The sequence below is a fragment of the Hibiscus syriacus genome, unplaced genomic scaffold (assembly GCF_006381635.1).
Source record: "Hibiscus syriacus cultivar Baekdansim isolate YM2019G1 unplaced genomic scaffold, ASM638163v2 tig00111388_pilon, whole genome shotgun sequence".
NCBI classification, from domain to species: domain Eukaryota; kingdom Viridiplantae; phylum Streptophyta; class Magnoliopsida; order Malvales; family Malvaceae; genus Hibiscus; species Hibiscus syriacus.
Window position 1 is genome coordinate 1,538,739 of NW_024063076.1, and position 22,298 is coordinate 1,561,036.

At 33.1% G+C, this 22,298-nt stretch overlaps 1 protein-coding gene and 1 pseudogene across 1 annotated transcript; both read right to left on the bottom strand.

The window, feature by feature from the left end:
- Positions 1-14,497: 14,497 nt before the first annotated feature.
- LOC120160040 (lycopene beta cyclase, chloroplastic/chromoplastic-like) lies at positions 14,498-16,497 on the bottom strand. Its single transcript, XM_039170506.1, has one exon. It carries the CDS (start codon positions 16,209-16,211, stop codon positions 14,700-14,702), a length of 1,512 nt encoding a protein of 503 aa, XP_039026437.1. The 5' UTR covers positions 16,212-16,497; the 3' UTR covers positions 14,498-14,699.
- Positions 16,498-17,000: 503 nt separating this feature from the next.
- Positions 17,001-22,284, bottom strand: LOC120160049 (annotated as a pseudogene).
- Positions 22,285-22,298: the final 14 nt, after the last annotated feature.

The window sequence follows — 22,298 nt, forward strand, 5'->3', positions numbered from 1 at the left end:
AGCCACTGATTTTATTGGCATAACTTGTTATTTGCCATCTTTTCCACTCATTTGCAACCAAAATCTCTTAGATAACAATTCCCATGACGGGGTGATTTGCTTGACTATCTATACAAACCAAAATCTAGTGTTGGATGATTATTATCATTACTATACATAGGATGGGAGTATGATCAATTACATTACACCAATTGAAGTGTTTAAACATTTATACAAGCAAAAGCAAAAGGTAATTGGATCAAACAACCCAAAAGAAACTATCATCGTCCTGCTTTTGGTCTACAGTTTGAAATATTTATCCTATGTTATATAATAGCGTTCGTAATAAAGAGTGCAGAGGAATGGTCCAGCACTAACTAACCTAGAGCCTCAAGTAATAGAGTTGAGAAACAATAGAAATCATTCACCAACCCGTGTTACTCATAACAGAAGGCAATTGCAATAGTCAATGCATCCATGCTGCATAATAAATTGTTGACTGTCGACAGCTTACCAAAGCTGATTTCTTTTGGGGATTATATTTATTTATGTACGGATTTGGTTTCCTTAGATAGGCTGATTTTAATTGTATTTCTTATCATTCTTTTCAAGTATGATATGAGATTGATTGTTTGGTCTGAGGTGGAGGAGGGTAGATAAAAGCGAATTCTGATGGGGCAAGAAATGCAGTGACGGGAGTAGCTTATGTCAGGGAGTTCTTCGTGACTCTAATGGTGATTGGTGCTATGGACGTATGATTGGTTGCTGTTTATTTTTTGAAGCAGATTTGTGGACGGTGAGTGTAAAGCCCGCAATATAGATGCCCGTAATGTAATTTTGGAGCTTGGTAATCTTGCGGTAGTACGTGTTCTTAGAAACATAGTCTTGGAGCACAGTAGTTAGGGTGTTATGCGCTCTTTGAAGATGCTACCGCAAAAGCTGCGAAATGAACGAGTACAACATGCCAACCGAGAAGGGAATGTTGTGGCTGATCGAATGGCAACGTTAGCTGCAAGTTATGTTGTTGATTGCACTAGCTTTACCAACCCTCCAAGGCCGATTCTTAAGTTACTTGATAATGATATAAAGTGGTTGGGTAGCTCCCGACTTGTTAGGTTGTAATTCTATTATTTTTATATATAAAAAGTACAGTTGATCATTCTTTTTTTCCCTATTAGTTTCTTTAAATTACAATATAAATAATATAATACAATATTCTATTTATAAGTTCAATGAGAAAGTACAAGTAGTATGAAATGCATAATGCAATTTCATTTCCCATGACATGAAAAATGAAATGAGTGGAGAAGAATGAGCCATTGCTAAATTTTTCTTCTTTTTTCCCCGTCATTGTGGGCATGTGGCGACATCAATTTTATGCTGATCATCTACCATTGACCCATCACCTTCCTTTTTGTCTCCCCTTTTTCTTCTCCACAGGTTTTCTTTCCTTTTATTGGCACTGTCTCCTGTTTCCTTTGTTTTTTGCGGTTATCTCCCATCTGATCGGGGGGCTGTTCTCCCCAACAATCATGGTCCAATCTCGGGTTTTGATCTCGAATGGAGAAGAATGTGCTCCTCCGTCGACGAAAAGCTTGTGGATAATTAAGCAACAACGAGAAGTTAGTACATGAAATTATTAGGAAGTTTGTGGATAAGCAATATCTCTACTCTATGATTTAGTGTAATGAAAAATATATCGATCCTCTTAAAATTTTTAAATTCTCATGTATTTTAGATATATCATTTTTATTTTCTATCGAGAATTTATTCTAAAAAGGGGTACCGTGCTGCCAGGTGATGGATCAGTGAAAAATACGGAACTGATATCATTTAAGAATGGAGGTTTTAGAATCTTTGAAGCTTGGGAGTGCACTAGACTGGAAACTAGTGAGCGCGAGTGGTGCAAGCTGGTCTGGCTCAAATATTGCGCGAGAGGATTATTATTGAAAAGGGAACACATAGCATTTCGTGGGAATTTTGTTGTATAAGAACACCACAAGTTAAGATCTAATAAAATGAACTTTGCTTTAACCATTTTTATTATTCTATTTCAGGATGTTTTAAGACTTTGTTATATCCAGGAAGCATAAAAGAAATCTTTGAACAAAGTGTTTCACACCACTAAGTCTATTTACTGCAAAACATGTTTTTTATTTTTTCATAACAGTACCATTCAGCCATATAAATCAATCCATTACCATCCTGCTTTAATATCAGCTGTGGTTCCTAAGCAATATTCTAAGCGGTTTGTATTCAAAGCTTTTGCAGAAGATAGCTGCTTAGGTTGTTTCAGCTTTACAAGAGTCTTCCATGAAGTTACTGGTAGAGGGGTACGAGCTTTTATATGTTTTAAGGCATTGTCCCAACCATCACAAAGATAAACTACGAATTTAATCACTCAACTTTAATATCAATCACATTTTTGGGCATTAAACTTTTAAGAAGTTCATTTTGATCACTTAACTTTAACATTGCTCATGTTAATAGTACCCAATGCACAACATGATGATTATGTTTAAACATTATAATAACCTTCTGTATTTTTCTTATATTTTTTCTTCACAAAGGAAAATCGACCGGGAATTAGAACCGAGTGGAAATAAAAACACAGATGATATTTATTCAGTTCTGCAAATTGATCATGTCCACCAATTCTTGCCATGCTAAGAGAAAAAAGAAGAAGAGAAAGAAAGGTATTTGCTTTACCTGAAACGGAAGACATGCCGATATTCGGAGACTCTGCCGGAGATAAAGCTAAGAAAAGGAGAATGGACATTAACAATACAGGAACCCAGAGAAATATCAATGGCGGCGGCGGCAATTCCGGCATCACCAACGGGAAAACTAAGATCAACGTCGTTAATACAACCATGAAAATGAACGATCTCTTGATCAACATCAAATGCTTCACCGCTCTGGATCTTCACGTTATATATGGATATATCCTATACGATAAATCCTCTTCTTCATTGCTAATATCTGAGCAAGCAATATAGGTTAAATTTCGTGCATTTATACAGGGAATTAATTGTATGACGAAATGATGATAACGATGAAGAGTTTCCAAAAAAGAAAAAGGGAGAAGACCATGAAAGTCAAGTGTTAGACAAGGCCGATCCTCTCTTTCAAAATAGCAACCAATTCTTGCTGGGTTCAGTGTTACATTTTGAGTTGTTAAAGGTCACCACCATCACTGCACATTTTTGACTAAAAGGTTAATATGTCTGGGTTCACATAATCTTATTTAAATTAATAATATAAAGATTAGAAATAATATTCTACGCTTTAGCAGTAATTTTTTTTTAAAATGTCTCGATTTATTTTATTTATGAAATTCAATAATCTTTCAAAAAAATGAAATTCAACAAGTTTATCTTCCACGTGTAGAATGATTTTCTTTTTCAAAGTATCACGTGTAAATATGTTAATCACCTTGTTTCAAAGTTTGATTTAATGAACCAATTTAAAGGGACAAAAGAACAGCAACTATTTAACGTTGAAATTTGACACTGCATTGCTAGTTATGTTTGTTGGTTTCTACTATCAATTTGATTTCTATCAACAATAGGTAACTCTATATTGGTGAAAAATTTTAAGCATTTCAATTCTATTTCCAAATTAGCTATATATATATATTAATTACGTTATATGTCAATAAATGGTAAAACATTATTATTATCACGTGAGCGTTGATGTATAGTTGTTAAAAAAAAGTATTGAGGTATAATATAATAATATAATGTGATATAAACATTAATTAAATTTATTTAACGCACCTCAAAATTGTTATTAAAATAAAATCAAAATATTCTTTGACTTTTACTTTTGTTTTCTCAATTTGTTATTAATATTTCTATGTTTCAAAATTAAGTAAATTTTATTTAAATGTAATATTAATTATTATTTATGTCGAATTATATTACTACATGATATACATTATTATTTACATAAAAGTTAATAATTTTTATAATAGTTCTATTAATATGGAATTCAACTAACATATACTAATAATTTGAGATGAAATTAAAACATTTAAAAGTTTAAAGATTAATTTATATTAACATCATAATTTAAGAATTAAATTAAAATATTTAAAAGTTTAAATATTAATTTAAAATAAGGGCTTTAGGTTGAAGATGTGTGGGGGTGCAATTAGAATATTGCTTCGGGCACTTTCTAAATTTATGATGATTTTTGTTCTTGTTCATTATTTCTATATTAAAGTTGATAAAATCTGATCGGATACGGACGAAACTGCAAACAATCAGTAGAATACTGGATTTTTAATGTCAAATATTAAATATTGTCCGTTATCTATTTTAATTTTTTTAAAGAAATAATTATGTCATACAGGTATATTATTTCCATTTAAATTATGTTTAATCATATTTTTAAAAATATATCAGCTATATTTTAACGATAATTAAATGATAAAATTAATTAACCAACTCATTAATTATTGTATTGTATGAATGAATAGTTTAAATGTCCGTACATTGCACAAGTTAGTTACTTGCTAATTTTATATTCATTTGGTTATCAATCTACTTTTAGATTATTACATGTATAATAACATATAAAAGTATATATTGAAAAATCAATATATTACATGTATAATTAAAAATAGAAGTCAACAATATATATAACAAGTTGTTAAAAGTTTTCAATTCACATTTTCTCATTTTTCAATAGTCATTAGGAGCAAAATTTCCTTTATCCTCCTCTTAGATAGGAATTATTCAATAAATAATAATGAACGCTTGTACTCTTATATACTCAGCGTTCAAATCCGAAATTTTAAAAGATAACAATAATTTTCTTAATGATTAAATTTGTTGACTCGTGATAAATGAAATTATATCTATAAATTTTATTGTATTCAACTGCCTAGAATGCAAATTATACATAATTAGGGTTAGGGATTAAATCCTAACTATTCAATGTACCATTAAAAAAATCCAAAGAACAAGGGAATGTCAAGTACATGCAGTCATGCACCAAATCATGGGTACATGGGCGACCGCCTTCAGATTTATTAAAGCGCGCATTGTTTGAAAATGAAGGCAATCAAATGTGGATTTTGAGAAGGACAATGATGGCTCCAGGCTGCGTAAGAGATATTCCTTCTATTCATTTATTTTGGAACTTTTTTCCTCTCAAGGAAATAAGGATATTCAAGCCTACCGGAAAATATTAACTAAATTATATCATAACCACTAAGATAGATAAAAATAATTTTTGAAAGACTTTATTACATAATTAAGAGTAAATTATATTGGTAATCATTAAATTTTAAGAGTCTTTTCAATTTTTTTTGTTTACCCTCCCGACTTCAAAGCTTCGTTTTGATTAATTCGACCTGACCCGCGTTGTACACCTGGTTTTGGTGGGATAATGGCCGATATCAAAGCTATTATAAAGTTTGCACAAATCAAGTGATCTCATTGGTTAAGAAATTTATTGTTATCTCTTGAGGACTCGGATTCGAGTACCACGTATGCAGGAGTAATGAGCGTTTATTATCAAAGTGTTAAGAGTCTTTAAACACATATTATCTTCTATTCACCCCAATTTTTTTTTAAACTTATTGTAAAATTTTATGCTTGATTCAAGATTTACTTAAAGATATTTTATGTTCAAGAATAATCAATCTTTACACCATCAGCAAGAATACACATACAATTAAAAATTTAGGCATAAACCATTATCACATGTAATTTATAATTTTTTTGAATTAATTTATAACATGTTTTTAATTCTAAGTTTTTAACATATTCAATGTGTCATTTTAATATCGATTACTTTTTTATGAGTATCAATATCCATATTAAAGTATGGATACTTAATGAGAGTATCAATACTCTCCGTTTTTTAAGGCCTAGTTTGACTGCTTTACATTTATGTTCTTATGTAATGACTACCGATCTACTATGAGATCCTAAGACTTAGAATAATTAAAATACGTTTAGAGTTAGATAAATGTGAATACAAATATTCTATTTGTTATTAAGTTTGTAATGAGCTTGCATTGACTATAAACTTGCCATTGTGTGATGTTATGATGAATGACCATAATCACTATGCTATTACTATTTAGATTTACAGGCACTAATTTAACTGCATGTCGATCTAGTGTTGTGGGTTAGTTAGTTTTTTGAACACTCAATATTATATTTTTAATTTTAGTGACGAAGAACTATCCAGATACTTGATATTTAATTATTATTTATTTGAACTGTTATATTAAGGTTTACTTGGATAGCAAGTAAGTTAGACATATTGGTGATAACAATTATGATGGGATTATATCATGTGTATAAATATGATAAATGATAATTAAGATACGTGTATTGTAGGTATATACTCCAATTGTTTTTTACTTGTATTGTGATTATATATTCATGAGATTTATGAAGTATAGTAGACTATTATATGTGTACAGTTGAACTTTGTAAGTTCAATGTTCATAATTATATTCTGTGTACATGTTATTGAATTTTGATTTAAGTTTGAGGAACGACATCATCAAGAAGTTCTAATAGTAGATATCCCAAGGTACTATATTTATATAATTTTAATATACATTTGTATTCGTAGGATTCTTACCATGTAATTTTAGTTTATAAATCTTTTTATATGTATTTTGCCGATTATTACAGTATTCGATATTAGAACTCCACGTTTTGTAATAACTGCATTTTAAATTTCTATGCTTTAGTTTGAACTTATTCAATTTTCAAATTACTTCGTTTAAAGCAAAAAAATTAAAAGTTTTATTATGAATCACTTTGACGATTTCAATGTCACACTTGCATGTCCATCAAACTTACCAAATTTAGTTAGGATGTTACACAAATAAAGTTTTGTCATCTTACTATACCTTCGAGTTTAAACAAAATTATATAGAATAACTATTGAACTTGCTTTGTTATGTGGGGGCAGAATTTGGGCTGAAAAAAGAAGAATAGATTTGACTAAAGATATGGTGAGAAAAACACATTTACAGATGGGTCACTTAGAACACAAATCGAAGAATGCACCTAATAGAGGGACAGAGTAGATCTACGTCATAGATTTAAATAGCAGCCCATTTTTTAAATACGTTATATAATGGTAGTGGTGTTGTTCGAAACTGTTATTATATGATTATGATACTCACAATTACCGTAATAGCATTTTCTATGTCCGCAATCACGATAAATACAATTCAATCGAAAACACGACGGCCATTACAATTTAAATCTCTTATCATACTACATAAGATAAAAGTTTAAAGGGAGAAAGAAAAAGATCTAGATGAAGAATTGTGTAAGGTACCTAAATATCATAGTGAAACTTGTAACGATACCTGCTTAACAATCGTTAACAATAAACACCTATATGGCTATATCTATAGTTGTATACCCTCGACTACTAATACGTGGCATCGCATGATTACCTATGGCATCAAATTTGCTTTCTTTCGTTATTCTTTCTCTCCAATCAAATATTGAAACTGGAAATGTTAGTGTGCGAGTGAAGGCCTATCTTTGTTTAAGAAAGAAAAGAAAATATGAGGGAAAAAGATGAAAAATCTAAGTGACAATTAGGAAGAAGAATCCAAACTTGCTCCGTCAAAGATTCAACAAGAAAAATGAATTAAACTTACATCCTTGAAGAAAGTACATACAAAAGGAGAGAACCTTACATCTGATCAGTCACCGGCGGATTTTGGATTTTATCTTTCGTTTTTGCTTCCCCCGCAACGTTCAAACTGCACCAACGAAGACGTGGGGCCTTGAGACGGAGACAAGGCCAAGAAAAGGAGAAGAATCATTATCAGGAGCGGAACGAAAAGAAGCATCGACGGCGGAGGTGGCAGAGACGGCAGAACAGCGGCAGCAACAGCAGTACCGCTGCTAAAGCCATCATGATCCATCTCATGCTCCGATAAACCTAAGATCCACGACTCGGTCAATGGCACTAGATTTCCGCAATCAAATCCTGCCTTCTCATCATTCACAGCATCTCATCTTTTTCAAATTCCTTGGCGTTTAAAGAATTGAAATGTGAGTTGAAAACTAAATACAATAAATCTATAAACTTGTACTTAGCATTAAAAAACTAAAATAATATATTTATTAAATTTTTAAAAATTAATATAGTTGTATGATTAATTGTCCGATATATATAAAAAATATAAATTTGTTTTAAGTTAAATAGAAGTGGTTAATCTTATTAAAAAATAAAAAAAAATCTAAAATTATAGTAAAAGACTTATACTTTAAGCATAATTAAGTATAATTTTTTTTTTTTAAAATGTATCATAAGTGAAATGATAAACATTTATATTAACTTTTAAATTATAATAATTATGTATTAATCATCAAATAAATTTTACAGTTTTCCTTATTAAAAATATGTCTAATATCTTGTTATCTTTGTATAATAATTTAATTTTTATTTTGTTTTTGTATATTTCCTCAGTTATTCCTGTATTATTATTTATTGGTCATTTAGTAATATTTTTTGTTAAAAGATCACATGATGTTATTGGAGATGGTCACTTGTGATAAATTAAAAAAATATATTAAATTTTTAAAAGAATCGAAAGATATAAAATATAAATAAATAAATTTTATAAAGTTTTTTTTTCAGTTTTTATTATTCTTTTACAATTTTAACGATTTATTTATTTAAAATAAATTAAATACAATTTGAAATATATAAATTTCAAAATATAAGTTCTGAAAATTATAGAGTAATTTTATATTTTTATAATTTTACGAATTTTTTATAATACATAAACATTGATTGCATCAAATGATATTTCTTTTAAGAAAAATATTATGAAATAACTAATAAAATAGAACGATGTTATATGATTAACTAAGAATAAAATGATAATAAGAAAGATAATTTGAAAATTATGTAAAATCAAAGTGAAAATTTAAGTAAAATAGAGATAATGAGAAACTAATAGTTAAGAATAAAAATGTTTAAACAATTGAAAAGTTGGATTTATATGTCAGAAGTCATAACTGCCCATAGTCATTACAAGTGGGCGTACCCCACTCCGTTTTTGTGTCTCAGTTCAATTAACTGAAATTTGATACCACTTACTGTAGCATTTATTTATTGGCATTTTCTCACATATAATATTACAACTAGGTTGGGGTATGGGACCCAAACTTGAAGTATTCCTACCCGATCCGACCCGATATGATCATATTTTTTAAATAAAAAAATTGAGGTCGGGTCGAGTCTGATTTTTTAAATGTGAAGTTCGGATCTGGTCGAGTTTGGGTTTAGAGTGAAAATATCATATCAAACCCCACTAAAAAATATAATTTTACTTTATATATTTATGAATAATTAAAATAATACTACTCTATATATTATTATTTTTAATTAAATCATTGTTTTTATTGGATAAAAATAATATTTTATTATTATTTCGGGTTAGGTCGGATCGGGTTCGAAATTTATCTCAGAAAGTCAGGTTAGTTTGGATCAGGTGGATGATATATATTTTTTTGGTTGGATCAGATCAAACGAAGGATATAAATTTTCGAGCCTGATCGAGTTTGTTGAAACCTAACCCAAACCGACCCATGCTCATCCCTAATTACAACCAATCTAATCATCAATGGGATATGATTCTATGAATAAGAATGTAATTGGTTTTTTATCTATCAAAATTCTATATAATGATAAACTATTTTAAATTAGATTTTTTATAGATTCATTATAGATAACTCTTCCTATTCAATTTGTTTGCTATGTAAATACGAGGATTTGAACTCTTGATTTTGTTTAAGAGATTTATTATCTTATTTCACTAGATTGATTAATTATTAATAAAAAAAATATTTGATTTGACATATTGAATTCATTGATTTGTTTATTTGATAAAAATTATCAGATATTTTCTTTCTAAAAAAGTTTAAGTGGAGTACTTGGTCCGTTAATTTTCGTATGTTTATGGGTCTATCCATGTTAAAAAATGATGGATAGAGTTTACACTAAATTAGTATTAATCTTGTATCTTAATTTATGATATAATTGATACAACAATATAAAATGACTTGATTTTATCTATTTTTCTAATAGTATGAGGTGATTATAAGGTAATATTTATTCATAAATTTCTTAATCAATTGATAATACACTCGTACTTGAACTCAAAATCTTTAAGGAGAATATTTTTTTTTACCACTGAGATCATTTTATGAGTTTTAATTTGCTCCATATTAAATAAGATTAATGAGGTAAAATAATATAAATGAGTATAATTTGCGATAGCAAATCGAAAGAGCATTTGAGTTTTATTGTTACTCTAACACAATGTTAATCTATTAAATATATGTTTAAGGAATAATAGTAGACTCATGCTGACGAGACAGTCGAAGACTTTTCTAGTGAAAGTCTGAATATTTTATATATAATATTCTTTATTTTTTTTTAATAATTATATAATTAAAATATAAATAATTTTCTTTAAAATTTTTTATATTTTTAAATATTATATAATGCAGTTTGATTTCATTGAAAATATGTTTAAAGAATGGTACTAGAAATACAATTAAAGATATTTTCAATGAAATTATTTATAAATGTTTTTAAACTTTTTTCTTTAAATAATTTATTGTTTATTATTTTATAAATTTTAATATTTTTATTTATTTTAATAAATTTTTATTTTTAAATTAAATAGATCCTAGAACATTCAATTAAAATTAAGTATACTATCCAACTTTCGACTAAATTATTTATGCCCTTAAATTAGGCTAAAAAAATCAATCAAGCCCATAATTTTGATATTTCGTTAGAAAAATTTCAATTTAAAAACTCTAGCCCCCTTAGAATTTCGGGATATCCGTTCGGAACTTTTATACTTTGGTATCCATTGGAGATATGGGTACATGATCAATGTTATATAATGTTCAGTCCATGCTAATCATCAATTATTAATATCGACTAACGATTGATCAATATTTGAGATTAAATTAAATTAATAGTCAAAACTTCAAATTAATTATATGTTTAAAAAGGTTCTATTTTCAGATATCATTTAGTATTCTTTGTTCCTTATTCCGAATTAAAAGAATCAAAGCCCTAAACTGAATTTATATAATATATGGTCCATGTTGTATAATGGTCAGTCAATGCTGATCATCAATTATTAATGTCAATGAAAGATTGACCAGTATTTAGGATTAAATTAAATTAATAGTTAAATTCTCAAATTAATTACATATTTAAAAAGATCCCGTCTTTAGATATCATACCTTCCTTGTTCCGAATTACAATAATCAAACCCTAAACTAAATGTATTTAGAATTATAGAATTTAAGGGTTTAAATTCAAATCGAAACGAGATTTCAAGAGTTAAAGTCTTATTCTTCCATTTGGTGTCGTTTTTCTAAAGGTTAATCGATGTAAAATTATTTTCTAAACCCTAAATCATCTGTAAGAGTTCAGGACAATTTAATGTTTATGTTGAATTTGGGTTTACATCAAGGATGTGTCTTTGAACGTGGATTTTGTTAAGAAAATAATGTTTGAATAAATTGAAATCGAAAATAAAAAACAAAGATTTTCAAGTAAATTGATGATTCGAGATATTTAAAAAAAAATGGATCAAGTAAGTATAGTTACGATATGATCTAATATGTTTCAGTTTTATTTGTGTAGACAAATATGTATAAATTTGCTTAAATGTGTGCTTGGACTTGGAGCATTTCAAATGGCAACCCTTTGGATAGTAAGTTTTATTAAGCTTTTTAATTTATCCGGTTCAAATTAAATCAATGGGCCCGATACTTAACTGAAACCCCTTTCTGTCAACCCATTACCATTACACCCCAATCCCAAACTGACTCAACTGCCACCAGAGGCCTATTTATCCTAAAATCTAACCTAACCCAAATATCATACGACCAGTAAGAGAAGGGAATGTTCAACTCAAGACATCGTTGTAAGAAAAAGGTACGAATATACTAAACTTCACATTCTAGTTAACTAAAGTACATAACAGCATTTCAAGAAACATACATAGCAATAATTTACAACTATATTCAGTATAAATATATACATCGATTCATACCTAAATCACGATCAATCTTAACGAAACTTATTTAGAATACAACTTTAATTCAACACGAAATTTAAAAATTCGAACCTACACATGATAAAACTCTAATATAGGATCAAACATCATCCAAATCACCGTTTACTGCATCCTTGTTAATGAACGTAGTTATTATTACCTTCCATCCCAAGCAACAAAGGGGACTAGAAAGTGGTACATTAGGATGTACAGATAAAAAGAAATCATGGTAATTAGAAAGATTTATTCCAAGTTTCATGGATGAAGTCTTAACAGTCACTGTTTCAGGAAGTATAAAGCATACATGTACTAAATATATATCTATATACCAAACTTGTTACCATAATAAAGTGCAAAGATGATGGGATCAATTCGAAGCCAAATTAAGCTATTATTTTATAGAGCTTTTAATTCAGCAGCTTGTAGCTATGTCCAGAAACAAATAAGCCTACACACCTTTCTCATTGATCCTTTCATCCTTTGTTCCTTCAGCCACCTTCAGCAAGCACTGTTGCTATTAGATTTCCAAATTTCCCTACATACTAAATGACGAGCAACTAGGGCCAGCCGGTGGATCATACAATTAATATTCCCGAGGCTGAGAAATCGGATTTCATTAAGAAAAAGAGCCAGGAATTTAAGTCAGCAATGGATGGTTTTCAGAACCAGGGAGGAGGTTCGTCATCTCAGAGAACCAAACCGTTAATACAAAGAGTTCCACCGGTCCTACTCACATGACGCTGGAATTTAAGAAATGTTTCGAGCCAAGGCTGGTATCTCTCGGCCCCTTGCATCATGGTGACCCCAAGTTCCAGAGTGCAGAGGTCTCGAAGCTTCAATTTGCCGCTTTCTTTGCCCTTGAGAACAGAACTACTGACAATAGTCTGTTCGGTAAGATTAAGGCCGAGATATAAGATTTGAGGAAGTGTTTTAAGCCGGACGACATTAAAGACTATGACTACGAGAAGCTAGCATGGATGCTTTTCATAGACGGTTGTGCGGTGTTGCATGCCGTAAACTGCTGAATGGAAGGTGAATTTGACAAGTTGAATACTAAACCAGATCTTCTGGTATTTGCGCAACTTGATTTGTTTTTGCTAGAAAACCAAATTCATTACGGAGTCCTCCAGATACTGATTGAGTCAGCCAATGATCCCCAAAAGTGGAAAAAGTCTCTCAAAGGCTTCATAGCTCAGAACCTTGTAACAAACATACCAGGTGAGCACAAGAGAAGTACAGTAAAAGTTCCAGATAGGGAAGATTATGCTCACCTCCTGGAGTGGTTACGGGCGGAGCACCTGGTAGGAGACGAAGTTAAGAGGGAGAGTAGCACGATCGGAAATATGCTTCTGTATTGTGCAGATAGTCAAAGACACGGGAAAACCTTTCATAGCATCAAGGAGCTTAGAGAATCAGGGATTCATGTGAAGCCCACCCAGACGATCAACCTCAAGAACATTTACTTCTACTGTAAGTTTCTGGGAAAACTGATGATGCCACACCTCTTGGTGGATGACTCGACAGTCTCCAAGTTCCTGAACTTGGTGGCTTTAGAAACGTGCCGGGATTTCAGGAACGAATTTGAGATTACCACTTACTTATGCTTCCTCAACTCCCTCATCAATACAGCGGATGATGTTAAGGAGCTGTGAGTTACGGGAATGCTTCACAACTACTTGGGCAGCGATGAAGATGTGGCTGATCTTTTCAATAAAATGAGCAGGGATTTGGTGCCTGACCAGCAGTGGTACTCTGATGTGGATTACCACTTACTTATGCTTCCTCAACTCCCTCATCGATACAGCGGACGATGTTAAGGAGCAGCGAGTTACGGTAATGCTTCACAACTACTTGGGCAGCGACGAAGAGGTGGCTGATCTTTTCAATAAAATGAGCAGGGATTTGGTGCCTGACCAGCAGTGGTACTCTGATGTGGTAAAAGACATTCATAAGTGCTGCAACAATCCATGGACGGCTGCCCTGGCTTATGCCTATTACACCCATTTTAGTAGCTCATGGAGTATCCTTGCCTTTTTGGGTGCCATTATAGGGCTTCTTTTCTCTGCTACTCAGGCTTATTTCTCGTTGCCGCAGAACCGACATTAAAATCAGTGAACTCCTTGAAACCAGTCCTTTAAAAGAGTGTGCTTTCAGTCATCTCTGTCTGTGTGTTTTCTCCCCCAATAATCTTCTGGTTCTTTATAGTATACTTTGTCCTGCCACCATTGTTGCCCAGCGTTGGCCACATTTTCCTCTGTGGTTTATTGTCTTAAAGAGTTGTTTCGTTTCACGCTGTAACTCATTTTCATTTTTTCATTTAATTTGTAAAACGATTTCTAAAAACAAAAATAAAAATTGGCTTTTCATGTTTTCAGAACAACATGCAAGAGACCATGAATGGCTTTGATCCAACATGTATGTGAGTACAAAAATGAAGAAATTTAATAATATTCTGTTCTGTAAGAAATTACAGTGTTCTTTCTTCCTCATAATTCATAATGTAACTATCATAATTATATAGAAACAAATTCGAAGTTTATTATAAACATTTATAGGGAAAAAACTAGTAAAATGCAACCCAACCAACAAATTTAAGCATGCAATAAATGGATATATCCTGATCATCTTAATCTCTATCCTTCACTAAATTATTGATCATGCTGACCAAAGGAAGAGTTCCCTTGGCCATAATCTCTAACCTGGAAGTATTTGAGGCATGATAGAACAGAGAAAGCCCAAATGTTATGAGCTCGGGAAGAAACAACCTAGATGACAAGAATCCATGCCAATAATGGGGTTCCAGATCAAAAAATGCATCGAAAAACCTTCTCGTTGCTGGTAAATCGAGCTTAAGCAAAATATCCATGCCGAAACAGAAGAACTCCCTTTGTCTCCTCCTTTCTATGGGCCATAAATCCCTCCATGCTTCTGCTGACAATTTGTTTCCCACCAAGTTCCTTCCGGGATCAAGGCATCTAACTATGGCATCTGCAACAATTGGAGCAGCTGCAAGAGTTCTTGCAACCATGTACCCTGTCGAAGGGTGCACCATCCCAGCTGTGCCACCGATTCCCACAACTCTTTGGGGTAGCACTGGAAGGGGACCGCCCATCGGAATAACACAGTGCTCGTCCTCTTCAATGCTCGTAACTTCTATTCCTAGGTGCCTTAACCTGGCCACCATTCTCTCCTTGATATCATCCATAGGCACTCCAGGTCGAGCGACTAGAGAAGTTTCCTCGAGAAATATTCTGTTCGACGAGAAGGGCATTGCATATAGAAATGTGGGAATTCTACTATTTCTCTCCCTCAACTCCTTACTGTTGGCAAGATGCGAGTCTCTCCAATCCATAAAAACCATCTTTTCTACATCAAAAGGGTGTCCTTCCACCTCGGCCAAAATTCCATAGGCCACTTGATAGCCTGGATTATAAGGCTTATCATACTGAACAAGGCACCTCGAAAATCCAGTCGCATCAAGAACAACGGTAGCCTGAACCGTGGCACCATCATTGCAAATCAACATGGATTTTGATTCCTCGTGAATAACCTTAATAACCTTTGCCTGGTGAAATTTTACACCGTTGGATATGCACTTTAGCAACATTTTGGACTTGAGCTGCTTCCTGTTAACCCTTCCATAAGGTCTATCGAGATGTTTCTTTTTATGGTCATCAATATACACAACGGCACCGGACCAAGTCGTATCGAGGCAATCAAGCAAATCCATAGCTTCGAATTCATCCACCCAAACACCATAGTTATTAGGCCAAATCAAAGTCGGAGATGGATCGATGGAGCACACCGAAAGCCCCGCCTGCGAAACCTGCTGAGCAACAGCAAGACCAGCAGGGCCACCTCCCACAACGGCTAAATCCACCACAGTACCTTTTGATGGATCAAATATAGGAAGCTCAACCTCTAAATTTTCCTTCTTAGTTTCAGGAACCAACTCCAAAAGAGCACCTCTACTTGCCTTAATCTTAACACAACCATTATTATCCATACCTCTTCTCAAACAGGATTTCTTGGGACCAAACTTAACCTCCTGGGTTTTATTACAAGCTTTCTCAGAGAACCCATGGAGTAGAAGACGCGAAAATTCAAGCTTGCTGTGAGTTCTAAGTAAATTATCCATGGAGTTCCAACAAAGTGCCTTACTCAAATCCAAAAAATATTTCTTAAAAATACACTTCTAGGTCATTACTGCTAGAATTGAGCTTAAGGCATTGAATCTGGAAAAGGAATATTGAAGAGTGAGAAGAAGAAGAAGAGACTCACCAAGACAGGGAAATTAGTTGAAGAAATGTAGAGAAAATTGAGGTATGCCTCATTTTTGGAGCTTCATGAAAAAAAGAAGATATATGTGGCAATAGCTAAAGCTTGTGTGGTCTGCCCTCAACGACAAAGGGAAGTGTGGATTCCTTTTTTTTTTAAAAAAAGAAGAAGATAAATTCATACAATAAATCCTCATTTGTCATTGCTGTACGAGAGTGGAGAGAGCACGTTCGTTTTATGGATGCATGGAACTCCACGTGTTTACTTCAGTTCAAGGTAATATTATGGAAATAATACCGAATCAACGTTTTTTAATCAGAATGGTACACAAATATTCAAATAATATTATTTATTAAAATGACACCTCTTTAATAAAGATTATGTAAATAATTAGTTCAGAATTTCTCAATTTAAATGATAACAAACTCATCTATATAGTAATTGTGGATATATGAGGCTAAGGAAAAGAATTGTAATGAAAATTAAGTAGTTCATTTCTTCCTACAATATTCTCCACAATGGGATGAAATTGAGCACGCAAAAAATAATGGGGACAATACTTTTATGTCGTACAAAATTAAAATGGTAAATAAAAAAATAATTAATCATAGTAAAATTTCTCTCTAAACAAGTCAAAATGAAAGTTGTCAACTGCTTGACATTCAATATGCCAGGAGCCAACTTGTTACCCCCAAAAATAGCCCTGCCAACTTGGCAAGTATCAGATTCATCTTAAAATTAACCATCGACAACACCCCCCTGATTATCGCCATCATGGACACTAGGGTATGTATTGGGATTTTCAGTAGCAACTGTTTGACTCAGGCTGTTAGCTGCATTAGCATCATCGTCGTTGCCATATTCGGATACCGAGTTATCATCCTTCTCTGGACAATCCAGTTGCAGACATTCAGCTACTTCAGTGCTACAATTTTCTGAACCGGAGCTTCTACTTGAGAGTGCCAAGTCTTCTTTCTTGACGATGTTGAGTATAAGTCCATTATGGAGCCTTTCAGGCTGCAGGAGATCACCTTCAGAGACCATAATGCTTGAACCATTAACATGTGCCCTGTTCACGAAATTCCTCTGACCCAACTCTTGTTCTGAACCTCTATTTGTTGTCATCCTTGGGCTGTGACTAAAAGGATCCCCACCGCCATCTGAAATCCAGGAGAACTAGGATGAGCCATCAGACCTTTGTTCACTTTGTTATAACATGCCCAAAGATCAATCATATGATGATTGCAATAATACATTTATTTATCGATTTTATTGAATAAAGACATTGCCACTATTATTTTTAGTTATACATATGTGTTTAACATAAACTGGAAGATAATAAAGTCCATATAATAACATAATTGTTATTATTAAAAGATCCCTAGTCAAGTATTATTATGTGCATAGACAATAAAATGCGCTTAAGACTAACATATGTTATTGATTGATGACAACGATTTGTCATTGACATAGAGATGTCAGAATTGATACATGATTATACGGTTGGAGAACAATGTATTGGATTGACCCACCATGAGCATATGTCTTAAATTATTATGTGACAATTTGTTCTAATAATTTTTTGTAACTTAGGTGACAATGGTATATTGCTAGATGTCACTCATTGTATGTAATATTAGAATTGTTCTAATAATTACTACTAACGTTAAAAGAACCCACAAAGTCACACCCTAAGATTAAAATGAGCAAAGATATACAATTTGTTGTATGTTTCTAAAATATATCTAGAGTTAATATATGTTTATATTTGATATATATATGATTTTAATTATCTCAAATATAATAAGTAAACATTAAATGAATGTAATTTTGATTATAACTCTTTAATTAATATTTATTTTGGAATAATTAAATAAGATTTTAAATAAACATTAAAGATTTTAATTCAGATTATAAGTATTTAATGTATATTTAATTTGAATTAATTAAATATGTTTTTATTAGTATTAATTCGAAATAACTTAAAATTCCTAATATGTTAGAGTAACTGATATATTTAAAATGAGATAGGGTCTAGCAACCCTTTTTCTCAAAATTGATTTTGGGAAAAAAAATTACTCTCAATCATGTGAACTAAGTAGATGGCGAGACGTGTTTTCGTGGAGGTTTTCGATTTGAACCGTTTGTGATCACCACTAGTCGTTGTTGTCTTTGTTGTTTTTCAAGGAATCCATTATAACTATTTGCATCATTTCCTCCCGATTTCGGTTTTACGTTCTTAGATCATTGGTGAGACCGTCGAGTTTTTATTTCCACTGCGCCGTGGGGTGCGCCGACGGTCTCAACACACTTCAGATCCAACATCTAGATTTTGGACAAAATTGATTAACAAATTTGCAGAGGTGGTCCTCATCAACGGGCCACCGGATCTTGTCCAAGAATGTATGTTTACACCTTCATACTCACTATCTCTTCCATCATATGCACTGCAGTGAGCTCGCAAACTCCTCCCAGGAGTTGGCATTCCTGACGAACCCCCTACTCCATGATGCAAAGATGTGGTAATATCTGAGAGATGATCTTCTTCGAGGGAACCTGTTGAGTTTTCTCTAGCAATGCAATTCCAAGAAGGAATTCTCTTCGAAGCACTGAATCTGGCTGTGTTGGTGGGGCCATGAGATGAAGCAGAAGCAGCGGCGGCTCTGTCAGCACTCCGTTTAAGCCTACGCATGTGGTTAAGAATTGAAACACAGTCGTCAAGGGCAAGCTCAATGCCACAGTTTGCTTTCATAGCTGAAAGCTTCTCCCAAGTGCATCTACTCCCTTGGTTGACTGCCTTTTGAAGCTCCACAAGAGTAAGGTTTTGAAGAATTTTCAAGTACTGTTAACAGTTAAAACCATTAAAAAAATACAGTCGGTCACCATTGAAAAGATTATTGAATGATGTGAATATGAAAAACAGCATAGATAGACCCGGATTATACATAAAAGTTGAAGTCACCCTGCTACAAATCTAGGTTTGAATGCCACTGAATGCCAGTGCTCAAGCTTTCACCATTTTCTAATTTGAATGTCACCAAAGGCAAGCCTTAAAATAATTTTGAACATACCTGAGAAACTGTGGCTGGCATAACAACAGTAACATCGCCTTCCCAATCTTGAGCAAATATCTTGGCAAGTCCCCCCATCCGAAATCCTAGTTCGAGTATTTGACCACATCTATGTTTAACCTCCATCTCAGTTAGGTGTGCAAGCTACAATTTGAAACAATAAAACTAGTTTACTTCATTTCAGCATGCAGATAATAGGAAAAGCAAACAGACAGATATTGTAATGACTAGCAAGATTCATAATAGATCAAGTATTTTAAATACACGCATAAGCATTCTTTCAGAAGCTTCTTTGTTTCAGCTCTATTTATTAAACCATGACAGAACCTCAAAATAAAATGTAATACTGTACATTCAGATCATTTTGTTCCTACAAAAATGCACTACAACAAAATGACATTCTAAGAATGACTCCACAGCTCCACTCAACCATATAAAACAGCATTTGAGTGAAATTGCCTGATATAACTATTTAAACTGTAAGATTAGTTACTTTTCTATATGTGGGTGCATGTCTATGCATCAGAGAGAAACTAGAAGGCCATGTGCAGTTAAGGTCAGAGATTTTCATTCATGTCTCAACTCTGAACACAGACATGTAAGATAGTCAACTAAAAGAAATAGACAACGATAAGTATATAAAACAATGATGAAAAGAAAATATGAACCCAGATAAAAGGATTCTTTTTTCTTTCTTAACCACATACACATACCTTTGCCGCAAAGTTACCACCAATGGCTCTTGCAAACTCCTTCATCCTCAACCATGGTATGATATGAGGGTTTGCCTGACTCACGATGAAATGATTGACATTGAACAGCTCCTTCAGTTGCATCATAGGTAAATCAACCTCCAAGCTGCCATCCCTCCACTGGCGTGCACGTGCAGATGCACCAGAACCCTCTTCAGGATCCAAATTAAAGGGAGGATGATAAGGAACAAGTTCTCCACTCCTATCTTTTGCCATTAGCTCCTGAGCTTCAAAAATGCCAGGGAAGGCACAAGAAGCGCCTACTGCACTCCATATGACAACATGAGGTGAAGTCAAGTAATTAAGGCACCTAGGTGGTTCATGCTTCCTTGGAGAGCAAACCATTATCCCAATAATCCGTCCAGTCATATCATAAGCTTCTTGAAATGTAAGATTACTTGTGAGGTGTCTTAACATCCATTGCATGTACCTGATATCATGAACAGCCCCTTGTCTCATGACCCTCCTAACAACAGCAAATATTCCACCCAGCTGATCAAATAACTTCAACGAGCGCCAAGAGTCTTCAAAGAAACTTTGCAGCTCAGGCCATGACCTGGTGCCAACAATAGCACACATAATGGATCCTACACTAGAACCAGCGATTATCCTGGGTAAAAGCTTATGCTCTACTAGTGTTTTAATGACACCAATATGGAATACTCCAAGAGAAGCACCCCCACTTAAAAGCAAAGCAGTTCTACCAAATGCATGCCTTGTTTCATGCATAAAAGCAAGTTTCTCTTCCAAGGAGAGCTCCTCTGTATCAGAGTTGCAAACCATTCTCAACTGAGTCGAGACCTCATCAATATAATCCTTGATGAGATTAGGCACATGAAGCCTTCCTTTATGAAGCTGAGGGTTACACATATTACCGAGATTTCGGATAAGATCAGCTCTCATGCAAAAGATTATATCCCTCAGAGATCCGTCTTCACGACGACGCTGGAGCTCCTGAAGCTTGTTTCTCACAAGTTCCTCATCATACAGATTCGATTCATTCATCTTTGGGGTCTCTTTATCAAGCATCTTAGCAGCATGAGCCCACTCTTCATATGTCAATGCATTTCTCGTCATATTTCTCCAAAATTTCCTTCTATAAGCCATTTCAGCCCTCAATTTTACATTTGTGTATCGTCTCAACAAAAAAGCAATAATTGTCACCAATGCCATTATCCCCTGTGGATTTCGTGGATGCAACCATGATATAATAGGTGAAAAGAAGTCCTTACATCTATAGAACAAATCCAACAACACGTGAAATATTCGATACCTGAAATGTGACATTGACTTACACAACAGGATCCTAAAAGCAATTGTCCGACCAATGATCGTCCAGGGACCAATTGAAAATGGATCAACGCTGGCCTCGTTACTTATATCCATAGCTAGTTTACAATGAAATTCTTTTCTGTGTTGGTATGATTTTCTATTTGGTAACAGCCAAGAACTAGGACCGGATAACAAAAACGGAAACAGAGAACGTCGATCTAAGTAATTGAATTCAGAATCACTAAAGATCAATGAAGACAGTATTGGTTTTGTTTTGCACCAAATTGAATTCAGAATCACTAAAGAACAAGAGAAGCTGATCCTCCTATAAGCCTAATTTCACTTCCTGCCGTTGTATACTTGCTTAAAGCTTAAACTAAGGAAAAGGAAAAGGAGAAGGAGAAGATTTTTTCTTCGAATATATAGAAAGTCCGCAGAAAAAAGGCAATTCTATTTTAACATAGTATGACGCAGTAAAGGGACAAAAGTAATAGTTCCCAACATCATTCAGCTCCTGGTTTCCGACAAATTTTCTGAATATCTAGAAAAAGAAAAAAAATCAAAGAAGAACCGTCAGACTCTAATTACCAACAAGAACCCAATTCTCTTAATATCTACAAAAAAAGAAAAAATCAAAGAAAACCCAGAATTCTAATTCCCATCAACACAAGAGAATCAAGAACCTAAACGAAACGAAACCCAGAAAGTCAAAAAGGCCTGAAAGTTTGACTGCAATATCAAATTTCACTTGCATGACCAACTAAAAAATCAAGGGTTTTTCCTTTGGCAATCCAACATTCGCAAAGGAAAACCCGGGAAAAGAAAAGCAGAAAAGTCCCTATTGCAATGATA